Here is a 14,933-nt window from a genome sequence, read left to right as displayed (position 1 = left end):
ATGCATGTCCACATTATTTGAATTTTCTTATACACTACTCATGTTTCCATATACTAACAGGTAGGTACTGATTTTTTTTTCTTATCAATTTATCTATTGCCAGGTGGCGTGATGGCTATGGCTAGTTAAACCTGTAATTAGCTCTGTCATATCATATCTACTACTCTCTCTATTTATTTTTGATGATTCACTGTTTACAAGGTATTGCAATTTAGCCCGCTACTTTTATTTTCTTATAAAATAACCTTAAAGTCTTAAACTCTTTTTTAGAAATTGGGAAAACGTCCTAGTTCCACATGAAAATTATCACATCTTACTAGATAAAGCCAGAACTTTCACCTCGTCTTAAATATCTCTGCACAAATGTCTCTCATCCTATATCTCTCCAAATCCAAAATTTTATTTCTAAATCTCCTTGAATCCATAATTCTCATCAATTTCTCCATAAATACAGGTTTAATTGGTTAATTATTGGTTTATTGGTTGTCTAACCAACTAACAAAAGTTGTAAACCGATTTCAACCTGATTTCGACCCGTTTATATAATTAAATCACCAATTCTTTTTTATTTTTTAAATCTCTTTTCCCCATCTCAACGAACACTATATCATATTTTCATTAACGTTTAACCAGATCATCCACATCAAATAACCCAGAGAGAAGAAGAAATAGAAAAATCCATTTAAACAAATATGACCAGATCTCAAAAATGTCAAAGCTCAATACAAACAAAGATAAAGCAACTGTGAACTTCTAAAAACCCAAAAAAAAAAAATCAGCTTCTGCTTTTGAATGCTAATGAAGGCTGCTCGGATGAATGGTCCGTCCAACCCAGAAAATCCACTGCATCCAAGAAAAATCAAATAAACAATTCAACCAAATTGACATAAAAGATCAATCATAATTGTTGTATATAATGGAGATTCACGTGGTCCTTTTTTATAGACGATTGCAGCTCCAAAACTCTTAGTTGGGTTTATTCAAGTTCTGGTGATTGGAATCATGGTTCACTGAACCAAGAACACATCAAATCCGATCAGAAATGAAGATAAAATCTGCAAAAAAAATTCTCAAATTACAAATTTTTTTCAACTCCAAAATCAATTAAGAACACAAATGATTACTGGAATGTGGAAGTCACGAGGGCTTCTCTTGGCGCCAGTGGTGGATAAGCGAGAGTTTGGTAGGAAATTGGCTGGGTTTATGCACCCACCTGAAACATATTGCCCCAATGCAAGAGACGGTGTTCATGATTTTAGAAAATGATGATTTTAGAAAATGATGATTTTAGGGTTCTTAGGTTTGAGAATTTCTGATCGGGTTATAAAAATTCTTAGACCGGGTCGGGTTTATAAGGTCAATCGGGTTTTAAACTATGTTTTATATCTGGTTTGACTGGTTTTCTAGCGGTTTAATTTGTAAATCGATTAAACCAAAAAATATGGAGAAGTAAATGAGAACTTTAGATTTGGAGATATATAGGTTGAGAGATCTTGTTTTGTGGATACTTACGACGATGTCAAAGTTCCGGCTCCATCTAGTACGATAAGATAGTTTTGATGGGGAAATAGGACGTTATCCCTTAAAAATTCAAAAGACAAAAAAATAGCCGAAGAGTTTAAATAAAAATATTTAAATGAAAATTAGTATTCAAAAAAATTCTTGTAAGAATTTGTGCTTCCGTTCAAACTATTTTTTAATTTATGTAAGTTTTCATTATATATTATATATTATGGCAACGATTTAAATTCATACAATACCTACTAAAAACAGATATTAAAGAATTTAGTTATATCCTAATGCCACTATATTACGATAACAACATCTAATTTCAAACCACTATATTATGTACTATATGACTATATCCTAATCTATTCAAATTATTTAATAATACATTACATATCTTCTTATCTATCTAATCTAATTTTTATAATATACAATCAAATAATAAATTAAAATGATGTTATGTCGACCATGTAACCAAACCTTCCCATACATCTCCCGTGAACGAAAAAGTACATGACTATGCGAATATCTCTATTACTATTAGTTTAACTCTCTCATCCACCGACGTCAAAGAAAAAAAGGGGTCCATTCTGCAATTTAAGAAATAGTATCCGTCCTTTGTATTATTATCTTTAAACGAAATAGTTAAAATCTTTAACAGCGTGACCTCCGCGTTGGCCTAGACCCTTCTCTTCACACTATATAAAACCCCACTCATCACAATAATTCTCTCATCACACACACAGCTCTTGAAAACACATCGTAAAGCAACTTAAAGCTCAATTTCGAATTTCGAAACTTCTGTTTATTATTTACGTTAACTGTTCAACCGATTTAAGGCTAACTATGGCGGAAGAGTACAAGAACAACGTCGCGACAGAAGAGCCATCAACGACGACGACGCCAGAGATTAAGGAACGGGGAATGTTCGATTTCTTGAAGAAAAAGGAGGAAGTGAAACCTCAAGAGACGAATACTCTCGCGTCTGACTTCGAGCACAAGACTCAGATCTCTGAACCAGAGCCGTTCGTGGCGAAACACCAAAAAGAGGAAGAGAAGGAGCATAAGCCTACCCTCCTCGAGCAGCTTCACCAGAAACACGAGGAGGAAGAAGAGAACAAGCCAAACCTTTTCGAAAAACTCCACCGATCCAACAGCTCTTCTTCTTCTGTAAGTACAAAAGTTTTTATAAGTTTGTAGTTTTTTGGTAACTAAGTAGACAAACAAACTCATCGTTTGATTTTGAACAGTCGAGCGATGAAGAAGGTGAAGACGGTGAGAAGAGGAAGAAGAAGAAGGACAAGAAAAAGATCCTCGAAGGAGATGCGAAAACAGAGGAAGAGAACCAAGGAGTGATGGATAAGATCAAGGATAAGTTTCCACACGGCGTGAAAACAGAGGGTCATGATGTACCAGTCGTCACCAACATGCCAGCACCACATCCAGTAGAGCATCAAAAACCAGAAGAAGAAGAGAAGAAAGGGCTAATGGATAAGATCAAGGAGAAGCTTCCTGGCCACAGCAAGAAACCAGAGGAATCACAGGTCGTCAACACCACACCGTTGGTTGAAACAGCAACACCGATTGCTGAGCATCCGGAGGAGAAGAAGGGATTTATGGAAAAGATCAAGGAGAAGCTTCCAGGTTACCACGCCAAGACAGAGGAAGAGAAGAAAGAAAAGGAGTCTGCTTAAGAAAATGATAAGAACAAATGAATAATGTGATGTGGGAGTGGCCGAGTGGGACATTTGTTGTGTTTTTGTTATCATACTCTCTTTTCTTTAATTTTAAGCTTTTCTCCAAATTTATGTATTATTTGTGTTTTAATCTAAAAAAATTGGCTTTTTAATATAAGGCATCATTCTCTCTTTTCTACATAAATGAACGAAGTGATTCTATTCTATTGATACTAGTGAAAACTGTGGAACTTTTTTTGGTATGGAGACTGGAGTGTATAGTTGTGACAGTATCATTATCGTTGTCCCAATCGGGGTTCAAACCCATCACAATACATCGAGGGACAAGATAAAAATACTCATATTTTTGAACCTGTGCTTGTTTATAATGAGGCCAGGCCCGCATCGTGTGCTTGTTATCAAAACAGTAGGCTTTGATCCGTTTTGGTAACGTTATTTGTAAACACTATTGGCACAACATATGGCCCTGCTTCATGGTTTGGTGCCCATGTATTTGACATAAAATTCATTTTTGGTTTACATAAATAAATAAAACCGGTTTAATATTGGTTTAGATTCGGTTTAATATTGTTTCTTTGATCAATTACATCTCCTACGTCGATATAGTATAGTATCTGATGAATACGATCTGAATTTTAATTTTTTTTTGGATGAGGGTTTAAATGTGAATTAAATCAATTTTGGCAACGAAAACGATTGATTTGTTTGGTATGTGTCGGTAGAGTGACCACCCTCCAATGCGTAAGTTTTTTTTTGTTTTTTTATATAGTTTGGCCTGTTAATTACGGGTCGCGTGTACATGAAACGTATCAATTTATTAATATGTGGCACGACGTCTTAAATCTTTCAACAGAACACGATTCATATTTCATAATAGTTGAATGAGTTTAATAAAAAGAAAAAAAGAAAAAAAAAAAAAAACGAAATTGTGCGTTCTCAAATGCTCCCATCCCATCTGTTAAAATCTTGTTTAAAAATATAACAAAAAAAATTTGGTATCGTCTTTTACTTTTTATTAGAGAAGTAATGTCATATTTTAGGAATTTTAACTCTAAAAAATATCTGCAATCGGTGGGCCTACATGACCGACATCCATGGTTTAAGCCAATCAAAGCCGACCAATGAGTAATGAGTTCCATATGTGGGCCCCGCTCTGACACGCGTTCACCATGTATTGGTTTAAAATTCATATCTTTCCTCATTATTATTCTTCTACTTCGTTCTAGCTTCTCTTGTACATTAGCCTTTCCCATTTACTGACCGTTAGTTTTTGTCTTCCCTATCAATTATGTATTGCCACGACTCGTGAATCTTATGGCTTGTTAAAAAGCTGTTAATAGTTCGGTTTATTGTTTTATTGTAATGATACGTTTTTAAGAAAGATACTGTAATTTTACCCATTATTGTTTATTTTCTAACAAAGATAACCAGAAAGTCTTAAAAGAGTTGGAAACATCCCTTTTTAAAGTTTGATGATATATTTCTCTTGTAACCTATCTCTCAAAACTTTCCCCGTTTGCCTAGTGGTTATTCTTTTAGTTGAATACATATAGAACCCCTCTATAATTTCTTTTAATCTTAGTTAAAATCATATAGAAATGTTTAAATATTGTAAGAGTTCTACTTACTTTTTTTTTGTTACAAAAAGGTTTGAATAATGATGGTGACATAACATATCAAATTCAAATTCTAAACCACTACTACATTTTATTCCTATAGAAGTCTATTCAGACTCTTGACTTATCCATCTGTTATCTTTCAAAAATTAAATAAAATGCCATTAGATTATAAAATTACTAGGATGCACATCGACCACGAAAACCATAGTTGGGTCGATATAAAGTACATGACTATGCGATATCTATTATTAGTTTAAACTCTTCATCTAATATATTAATAACACTGTAATGATTTAAATTAATAAAAAGTGGTGATATTTCATCTACCGACTTAAACGAAAGGGGTCATCCTGCAATTTTTTAAATATCCATACTTTTGCTTTATTAGAAAAATAATTAAATCTTTCCAGCGTTACCTCCGCGTTGGCCTGGACCCTTCTCTTCACCTAATATAAAACCCCAACTCTCTCTTCTCTCATCTCAAACAACAACGATATACTCATCACACACACACCTCTTCAAAACCATCTTAAAGCAACTTAAAAGTTCTTAGTTTCTGTTTATTAAAATCGTTCAATCCATTCAAATTTTAACTATGGCGGAAGAGTACAAGAACACCGTTCCCGAGCACGAGACCCCAAAGGTCGTCGCAACAGATGAATCATCAACTACTACTACACCAGAAGTTACCGATCGTGGAATGTTCGATTTCTTGGGGAAGAAGAAAGAGGCAGAGACTACGACGCTCGAGTCTGAGTTCGACCATAAGGCTCAGGTCTCGGAACCGGAGTTAGCTGCGGAACACGAGGAAGTGAAGGAGAACAAGATTACTCTCCTCGAGGAACTTCAAGAGAAGACCGAAGAGGATAAGGTGAATAAGCCTAGTGTCATCGAAAAGCTTCACCGATCCAACAGCTCTGCTTCTTCTGTAAGTTTATTAAGTTTTGGTTTTCATCGAAATGGTTGAGAAGAGGTCGTGTTGGATCTGAGTGAAGAGTGATTTACGATCGATCTTGATTGAACTAAACTAATAATCACACTCATGGTTTTGAATATCTTAACAGTCGGACGACGAAGAAGGTGAGGAGAAGAAAGGAGTAGCGGAGAAGATCAAGGAGAAGCTTCCAGGCCACCACGACAAGGAAACAGAGGATCAAGATGTACAAGTCGTCACCACCCTGAAGGTACCAATTCCGGAGAGTGCGGTGGAGCATCACCAAACCGAGAGTGGAGAGAATAAAGGAGTAATGGATAAGATCAAGGAGAAGCTTCCAGGCCACGACGACAAGGAGACAGAGGATTCACCAGTCCCAACCAGCACGCCAGTAACTGTAACGGAGCACCCGGTGGGACATTCGGAGGAGCATCCGGTTGAGAAGAAGGGTATTCTTGAAAAGATCAAAGAGAAGCTTCCAGGTTATCACGCCAAGACAGAGGAAGAGAAGAACGAAAAAGAGTCTTCTGATTAATTAAAGAAAAGAAAAAAAAATGATGAAAGGATGAAATAATGATATGGGAGTGTGGGACATTTGCTGTGTTTTTGTGATCATTATCTTTCTCTTTTTTTTTTGTTTTCTTTCTTTCTTTACAAGTTGTTCTTGTAGCTTTCATTTGATTGCATTTGATCCTTTTTTTTTGTAATTTCATTTTATCTTTGTTTGCATATGGTTCTTATGTTTTAAGTTTATGTGATAATTTCTGTGTAAATTTTCAGTTGGCCATTCCATCTACTCCTCGCATATTATACGTATGATGATTACGTTATTTACATGATCTCCTCGAACTGACAAAAAGTTTCAAATGATGACATGTTACATGTATCAAGAAGAAAATGTGGACAAATACTATTAACTAAATTCTTACATCATTGAGAAGATACTATTCTTATACGAATATCGAACTAGCTCCAATATTTTGCTATCTGCCTTCTTACATCAATTCAACCACTGATGTGTCCACATCAGCAAAGAATTGTTTCTCTAAAATTTTGCCATGTCAGCTATCTACAATTTTTGTTTTTTGACGATCACAATCGTGTGATAACTGATACTTCTCCAGAAACCCTTTCTCTTCCCAGTTAGATATTTCTAAAACCAAACGGCATTGTAAATTGTGATCTGAAACGTCTCAAAACTCTTCTTTAAATATAGAAAGGATAAATAATCATATATGTACTGATAGTCTTCTCTCCATCGGTGCTTCATCTTCAAAGTTTGGGTAACTTTCCCTTTAATAAGATTAGGTTAAGTTTGCAATGTTTTCCTTAGATCCCGAGTTATTGAATTGAATTTCTGATCAAAGCTAACCAGTTAAGAACAATATGTGATTATTTGCTTAATTTGGTTTGCTTTCTCTTCTTCGTTTTACTACGCAGAAGCCAGAAGGTGTGACGGTGGCGGGGTCACGCATGTGTAGAAGAGGAGGCCAGTCAAAGGAGTCGGTGATGCTGCGTAAATAATAAAAGGAGGTATAATTAAGGTTAATGGAATTTTACTTCATCGCTTCATGACCTTTTCTCTTCTTCTTTTTTTGTTGCACCTTTTTAATTTGGTTTAGCACATGAAATGATCTCAACGGACTCTAAATATGGGGTTGGATTTCTCATACTCTCGCAAAGCCAGTACAGTAGATTATGAAACTATATATATATATAAGTATCAAGAGATTGTAGTGAAAAATGGGTATAGTTGTCAACATCTTCCTGATTATAATAAAGTTTAGCTTTATTTAACATCTGATATTTTCCTTTGTAAAGTTTATGATTTTTTAAGTGATGCATTAGTACAATTTCAAGTGAGTTCTATCTACAACAAAAGAAATGCACAGCATGTGAAATGAAACAGAGAAACGCCATTTACCAAATCACAAGATATTCGTATGAGGTATGTCCCTTTACCGTTATTGTTGTATACAAAATATGTTCCATTCAAATGTCTACCAATTCCCCAGCTCAAGCAACCTAGGATTTATAAGGCAAGGCATGTATTAAGTTTAGATTGTGCTAAAACTTGTGTTTTGCATTTTTATTCAAATTTGGATACCATATTTGAATCAATTAACACGTTGATATTTATATAACCTTCTTATATTTTTAATTCCTTAAATTTATTTTAGTACCATTGATGTAATTGGAGCAAAAGCAAATGGCAACATTGAAGATGATGTAAATAGTGACTCTCATTTCTCTTGAAGAGATGCCTAAAAACGTTCATATATAACTGATATATATAGGTTTAGAATTGGTGAGCTTAGAAACACTTAAAACAACCCTACATTGAGATGTTTAAGTAGTTGTTTTAGTTCTCCATCAATCTTAGTTTATAATGGGTGTGATCCAGCATTAAACATAAAATAAATTATTTTGTGCATGGGTGGGTTAATTTGGATCCAAGTATTCTCTTCTCTTTATATGCTAAAGTAAGTAGACACATTTGGAGATATATATTGCTTGTGTGTGTGAAAAAACACAATATGTTTTTGATGTGCCATCTCGACAAAATCAATAGACGATATGGGCATCGTGGTGAACGGTATTGCTAGATAATAACCCAAGTCTAACAATATAACAAACAAAAGTCAAATAATTTTAAAAGGTATCATAGAATTTTAAAAATGTAAAATAAAACTTCAAATCAAAATAACATCAAAATTAAACCGGCAACCGCGCGTAGCGCGGACTAATCCTAATCCTAGTAATAAAAACAAAAACAAGACGAAAACAAATCGTAGTGATGAATATATATATATTTTAATGGTATAAAATCACTTAAGCGATAGGCCTTTTATAATTGGGCCTAAATTAGTGACATTAAAAGCCCAAATATTTCGAGAACCCTTTTTGTTATCTCTCTCTTTCTTCAGGGTACGGATTGAATTAGTCACACGTTCTGTTCATCGGAAACTCAAAATGGCTTCATCGGCGCCACAAGGATCTGTCGATCCACTCACCGGGAAGGATCCGGCGAAGGCGTTAACTGCCGTAGCGTCTGGATTCTTCGAGAACGTGAAGAAAAACAGGCAAAGCTTCTTCCAATTCTTCGCCATGACTGGAATCTTGCTTCTGAGCTTCCGATCTGTAAGTCAGAAGTACCGAATCCACGATCTGGAGGAAGACACGGCTGTTCTCAAGAAGGAGCAAGATAGTTTGACTGATCGTATGAGTAAAATCAAGAGCGATCTTCTTCACCAAGCTTCGATTGACTCTACCGGCGTCTTTGCTTCTCGTCTCCGTCTACTCTTCGGTGATGAAAAGAAGTGATCGGAGATTTTGAGTGAGTTAAGGTCAACGAGGTTATGATTTCTTTACTTACTCCTGCGATGTTATTTGTAGTTCCAAACAGATGTCTCTCTGCTTTGTAATTGGCCGTCTTTAGATTGAGAGGGTTTTAGCGATTGAATGAGTTAAGAGTTTTTAATGGTGATGTGATTCAGAACAATGGTGTCTCGTTTGGAAAACTTGGTTCGTGGAATCATTTACGTTGTTGTGGCTAAGGAATGGTAGGTTTCCTTTGAGGCATTTCATCGAACACTTTCTCTGCGTTTTTTAATTTCTTTCGTTTGAAGAATTTTGTGTTATAAAGGTTAAACTCAATAAGCATATTTCAGTGCATGAACCATTGTGTTGTTGGTGAGTATGATTTGCAATTTTCGGCAAGATTTTGGATTGATTACAATTAGGTTATTAATCCCGAGGATCATTTACGTAGTTAAATAGTAAATGGATTGCTGCTAAATCATCTAGTTAGATGGATATGGAGGAAATTTCATAGGAAATGTTATGTTAATCTTATGATTATTAGTCATCTAGTTTAAATATTTGAATCAAATAGTTCATTTAGTTAAGTATAGTTTACAAAAATGTAACTTTGACTACAACACCACACTATTTGGTAATCAACTAGATTAGTAGAGACCAAAAATCACTTAAGTTAGTTAATAGCTACTTCAAAAGTAACACATTAATCATGTTTAGCAAAAAGAAACATTAATATTGTTGGTTAAAGTAATTACTATTTTACCATGTTGTTTAGCTCTGGGCTGACTATAGCTGATGGGGAAGACACTCTTCAAGTCCCCCACAAGAAACTTTGACCCAGTTTTAAGTTTTTACTTGCTACTTTCATTTCCATAAAAACATTTTCGCTGTACTACACTATTTATACTTCTCCTTTTTCAATCCATTTTGTCACACTCTCTTCAATCTATAGAATCAAATTGGTGAAAAAGTCTTTTTCCTCCTTGAACACTAAAATGGCGGTCAAAGAGAAATACAATGCATCATTGCTAATCGTTTTATCGATTCTAATAATTGTCGTCATGGCGGAAGACCCGTACAGATACTTCCAATGGCACATAACCTATGGCGACATTTATCCTATGGGTGTTAAACAACAGGTTCTTGATCTTTAAATCTTCTAGACTCTTAAAGACAAATTATATATATAACTAGGTTTATGTATTCGAATATACCTAGTTTTGCTAACTAGATCTTTGTTGATTTCATCTTCGTCTTCCGATATATAGGGTATATTGATCAACAAAATGTTTCCGGGTCCGGAAATTCGCTGTGTTACCAATGACAATCTCATCATTAACGTATTCAATCATTTGGATGAGCCTTTCCTTATCTCATGGTACAGTTTTTTTTTATTATTCGAAATTGCATGGAATTGAAAAACACATATATTTTTTTTTAAATAAAAAAGATTATATTAAATTACTACGTTGTAGAGACTAGAATCTTCTTAGTCATTTTTTTCTATTTAACATTTAACTCATGAAGGTAAATAGAATCTTCATAGTCATTTTTTTTTGTAGTGCCTACGTGTTAATATTGTTTATTTATTAATTTTATTGAACACAAAAGGGCGGGGATTCAAAATAGAAAGAACTCGTTCCAAGACGGAGTGTACGGAACGACGTGCCCAATCCCGCCGGGGAAGAACTACACCTACGCTCTTCAGGTAAAAGATCAGATCGGAAGTTTCTATTACTTCCCGTCACTCGGATTTCACAAAGCCGCCGGCGGATTCGGAGCTATCCGTATCTCTAGCCGCCCATTGATCCCAGTCCCTTTCCCTCCTCCCGCCGATGATTACACTGTTCTCATAGGCGACTGGTACAAGACCAACCACAAGGTATATTAAACAGACTATTCTATTTACCCTTAATGTTTGTTACTTTGCTTTGATTTTTATGATTGATGTTTATGAGAGATCTCTCTGTGCTGTAGGCCTTGAGAGCACAGCTCGATAGTGGCAGAAAGCTTCCTTTACCTGATGTAATTCTCATCAATGGCCGCGGAAGTGGCGCAAAACTCAACGTTCAACCAGGTTTTGTTCTCTTTTTTTTTTTTTTATCTTCGTTTCGGTTGTGATTGATTCATGTGTTCAGATTTTGTGTTGATGATAAAGTTACGGTTGTTGATTTGATTTGACTCACAGGTAAAACGTATAGGCTGAGTATATCAAATGTAGGATTACAGAACTCACTCAACTTCCGCATCCAAAACCACATGATGAAGCTGGTTGAGGTCGAAGGGAGACACACTATTCAGACTCAATTCTCTTCTCTTGATGTTCATGTTGGTCAATCTTACTCTGTCCTCGTTACGGCTAACCAACCTCCTAAGGATTATTACATTGTGGTCTCTAGTAGATTTACCCCACAGACCCTCATCACCGGCGGTGTTCTCCATTATAGTAACTCTGCTGGAGATGTTTCTGGACCTCTTCCCGATGTACCTGATTCGATGAGCTGGTCTCTTAACCAGGCTCGATCTATCAGGTTTTGTTTTATTCCTTTGATTCTGTGACAACTCTTTTGCAATTATTCGCATGTCATCAATGTTGGAGGAAGCTTCTTTAGATTATAGGCTCAAAGGTAGCTAAAGCTCCTGTATTTCTAATAATTTCACTGCTTGTAGATGTAGCTAGGTTTATTGACTTTGCTCACACTTCTTGGTAGAGAAGAAACTAGTCTGGTTTGAATACTTTCTGAGCCGTTTTCGTTGTGTGTTGTAGGACCAACCTTACAGCGGGCGGACCAAGACCAAACCCACAAGGTTCATATCACTATGGTATGATAAACGTCACCAGAACTATCAGACTTGTTACTTCTGCTGGACAGATTGGAGGCAAGCAACGATACGCCGTGAACAGCGCATCATTTTACCCATCAGACACCCCTTTAAAACTTGCTGACTACTTCAAAATTGACGGTGTATACAAGCCTGGTAGCATATCTGACCAGCCCACTAGTGGAGCAATATTCCCAATGACATCTGTCTTGCAGGCTGATTACAAAGCCTTTGTGGAGATTGTTTTCCAGAATTGGGATAATATTGTCCAGAGCTGGCATTTTGACGGTTACTCTTTCTTCGTTGTTGGGTAAGTATTACTTTTCTAAACTGTTCTCTCATCCCTTCTCTAAGTTCTCCTAAATGTTTCTGTTTGAATCAACAAATCCACACAGTAAGCGCAGTGTAGCATTCTCTAACCAAGAAAGAGCCCTTAGAACTTAACTTTGTGAGCATCATTTTGATCCTTATATAACAGACGGTTTGTGGAATTGGTCTTACTATCAGGATGGAGTTTGGGAAATGGAGTACTGCCAGTAGGAAAATCTACAATCTAAACGATGCAGTCTCACGCTGCACTGTTCAGGTGAGACTTCTCTAATTTTGATAAGAATATTATCTTAAACAGTTAGCAAAAGCTAAGTCTAGCTTTGTCTGAAACGTGGACTGATGGATGAATATGTATAGGTGTATCCAAGATCATGGACTGCAATATACGTGGCACTAGACAACGTAGGAATGTGGAACCTAAGATCAGAGTTGTGGGAAAGACAATACCTGGGACAACAGCTTTACATGCGCGTCTACACATCCTCGACTTCTCTCAGAGATGAATACCAAATCCCGAAGAACGCTCTTCTTTGTGGCAGAGCTATTGGACACCACAAATAAGACTGCTTTGAGTGGGCGGGAGAGTTAGATAGAAAGTGAGAAAGTATTGTATCAATTTCCCCCAGTGTTATCTACCTACAAAGATTTATTTGTATACAGAAAAATTGGAGGTTACAAACTTAACAGTAATAATAACAATAAAAGATATTGAGGTTACAGACTTTTACAGTAATAACAATGGAAGATATTGTTGCATAGTGTGTGCTAGGTCTGAACAACGTAAGAGCATCTTTATTGGTAGGTTTATATTTTTGGGGTTCTTACATTTTCTAGTATTAAAAAGTGTACTTTTATTAGCTAAGAACCTTTTGTTTGTTAATTAAAAATATACCACTCCAATGGTAAATTCTAAAAGTGGGGTTCTTAGTTTTGAAAAAAAGAAAAATTTAAATGTTGAAATGTTTAGGAAGCGTTTTGTAGTTGATACCAAAATTCTGAAAGAGAAGCTCATTTTTCTGCTGTTTTTGTGTATCCTGCAGGTACCCAATGAAAATAGACATAGTGTGATCAAAAAACGTCATATAATTACTAGGCATGAAACTTGGCTTAAGAAGGTATTTTGACATCTGTATAAGAAATAATAACAATAGTCGTAGTATTAAACACATTCCATGACAAAAAAAACATTGATCCCTTTTTAGAAAATCACAAACAACACACCTTTAAAACCTCGTGCTTCACTTATGCTTTTTCTACTTGTAACTAACATCCAGAAACAAGTGTCATACTGATTGTCATACTGCAATCAATGTCCTTCAGAATTTCCAGCCTCTGGTTCATGAACCCCACAGCTCCGATCACCTGTTTCAGTTTATTGGTTAATGGAAACAGTTCAAGCTGCAGCAAAAACCGAATGGACACCTCTTAACGCCTCTTATTGAACATATCTCACATTTCACCAACACTTGCATCTCAAATCTCACATCTCTACAATCAGACCATCAATCTCAGAGGTACACCAACACAAAACCATTCAAGCTGCAGCAAAAACCGATTTAAAACTGGTCAAGAACAAACAAGCAAAAATCAGAAATCAAGCATTGATCGCAACAAAACAAAGTATACAAAGTTATAAGCTGAACCATTGAGACACTGTTTCAAAAGCTCACCATTAGAAAACACTTCCAAAACAAACTGTAATCTTCACCAAATAAAAAGCCCGAAACAACTGAATCAAATTGATTCCATCTCTTTCTTCCTCGCTTCATTATAAACTCATCAAGATCTGAGACAAAAACTGAAACATTTAACTTATTGCATCAAGAACATAAACTGAAACTCTCAAACTGATAGAAATTGAACCATTGAATGAGACGCATATAGGTTCCATCACTAACTTGAAAATTGGAGCTACTGAGGCATCGAGCAACCTGTTGGAACAGAGGGACCATACAGCGTTGAAACTTAACAGTCTGTATTGCCTCCAGAACCACTTCAAGTTCACCAAGAAAGAGAATTATTGTTTACAATCTCCCCAAGGACCAAACTTGAGGGGGCTTTTCTAATTGCTGCTACTAATATCTCATCTCTTGTATCTCTTTGTGGATGGAACTAAACAGAACACGTTTTTTTAAGAAGTCTATTAAGAGCTAAAGAAAACAAATATTGAGCTTTCTCACCGTGATAAGTTTTCCAGCATTCTCTTCTATTTTAGCCAAGCTGATTGCTGCTACTGCAGCAGCTCCAGATGAAATCCCAACCTAACGTATATAGATTCCGAAAAAAGTATAAACCTTTCATGTTCCTCCTCCAACGTGTATGTGCAAACCGGAGAATGTGACTGTGACTCTTCGATTTGGTGAATGTGACTCTCCGATTTCAAAAAAAAAATTTGCGGATTACATGCACTAGAGTCGCCGTTGATATCTGCCGTCGGACAAAGAGAGAGAGAGGAGGAAGAAAAAATTATCGATCTTTTTTCCCCTCACCCAACAATATTTGAGCACGTCGACGCTTCTCAGCGATTCTTAAACTCGTTGATAAAGATGAAGATGATCTAAGGTGGATGAAAAAAATAAAGAAAGCGATAGTGCATAATATATAAAAAGGGAAGAGGGGCGTTCCGAGAATCGAACTCGGGACCTCTCGCACCCAAAGCGAGAATCATACCACTAGACCAAACGCCCTCTTTGCTGTTTGTTT

The 14,933-nt window shown here is 36.0% G+C and overlaps 4 protein-coding genes, 2 long non-coding RNA genes and 1 other non-coding gene across 19 annotated transcripts; 4 read left to right on the top strand and 3 right to left on the bottom strand.

Moving 5' to 3' along the window:
* Positions 1–592: 592 nt before the first annotated feature.
* Positions 593–1,250, bottom strand: LOC104734568 (uncharacterized). The gene is made up of 3 exons (XR_015595389.1): positions 1,125–1,250; positions 929–1,055; positions 593–843 (listed from the first exon to the last, which is right to left on the bottom strand). It is a non-coding gene; the product is annotated as an uncharacterized LOC104734568 (long non-coding RNA).
* Positions 1,251–1,978: 728 nt separating this feature from the next.
* On the top strand, positions 1,979–3,360 carry LOC104776162 (dehydrin ERD10). The gene is made up of 2 exons (XM_010500173.2): positions 1,979–2,676; positions 2,757–3,360. Exons 1-2 carry the CDS (start codon positions 2,353–2,355, stop codon positions 3,198–3,200), a joined length of 768 nt encoding a protein of 255 aa, XP_010498475.1. The 5' UTR covers positions 1,979–2,352; the 3' UTR covers positions 3,201–3,360.
* A 1,944-nt stretch (positions 3,361–5,304) lies between these two features.
* LOC104776160 (dehydrin COR47) lies at positions 5,305–6,529 on the top strand. The gene is made up of 2 exons (XM_010500172.2): positions 5,305–5,750; positions 5,887–6,529. Exons 1-2 carry the CDS (start codon positions 5,418–5,420, stop codon positions 6,289–6,291), a joined length of 738 nt encoding a protein of 245 aa, XP_010498474.1. The 5' UTR covers positions 5,305–5,417; the 3' UTR covers positions 6,292–6,529.
* A 2,200-nt stretch (positions 6,530–8,729) lies between these two features.
* LOC104776157 (uncharacterized) lies at positions 8,730–9,435 on the top strand. Its single transcript, XM_010500170.3, has one exon. The coding sequence runs from the start codon at positions 8,730–8,732 to the stop codon at positions 9,078–9,080; it is 351 nt and encodes a 116-aa protein (XP_010498472.1). The 3' UTR covers positions 9,081–9,435.
* A 362-nt stretch (positions 9,436–9,797) lies between these two features.
* LOC104776158 (L-ascorbate oxidase homolog) lies at positions 9,798–12,986 on the top strand. Its single transcript, XM_010500171.3, has 8 exons — positions 9,798–10,216; positions 10,346–10,455; positions 10,689–10,959; positions 11,055–11,154; positions 11,266–11,608; positions 11,845–12,210; positions 12,408–12,486; positions 12,588–12,986. Exons 1-8 carry the CDS (start codon positions 10,073–10,075, stop codon positions 12,789–12,791), a joined length of 1,617 nt encoding a protein of 538 aa, XP_010498473.2. The 5' UTR covers positions 9,798–10,072; the 3' UTR covers positions 12,792–12,986.
* On the bottom strand, positions 11,217–14,800 carry LOC104776159 (uncharacterized). Of its 13 annotated transcripts, none has more exons than XR_015595380.1 (7): positions 14,411–14,798; positions 14,129–14,342; positions 13,901–14,016; positions 13,684–13,792; positions 13,452–13,592; positions 13,219–13,264; positions 11,217–12,866 (listed from the first exon to the last, which is right to left on the bottom strand). It is a non-coding gene; the product is annotated as an uncharacterized LOC104776159 (long non-coding RNA). The 13 variants fall into 13 exon arrangements; XR_015595376.1 differs by having other exon boundaries at positions 13,684–13,769; XR_015595383.1 differs by having other exon boundaries at positions 13,684–13,769; positions 14,129–14,223.
* A 45-nt stretch (positions 14,801–14,845) lies between these two features.
* On the bottom strand, positions 14,846–14,917 carry TRNAP-UGG (transfer RNA proline (anticodon UGG)). Its single transcript has one exon. It is a non-coding gene; the product is annotated as a tRNA-Pro (tRNA).
* Positions 14,918–14,933: the final 16 nt, after the last annotated feature.

Source organism: Camelina sativa, chromosome 3 (assembly GCF_030686135.1).
Source record: "Camelina sativa cultivar CO46 ecotype springtype chromosome 3, ASM3068613v1".
Lineage (NCBI taxonomy): Eukaryota > Viridiplantae > Streptophyta > Magnoliopsida > Brassicales > Brassicaceae > Camelina > Camelina sativa.
The sequence above is the reverse complement of the archived record's forward strand: the minus strand, read 5'-3'. Positions and strand labels throughout refer to the sequence as shown.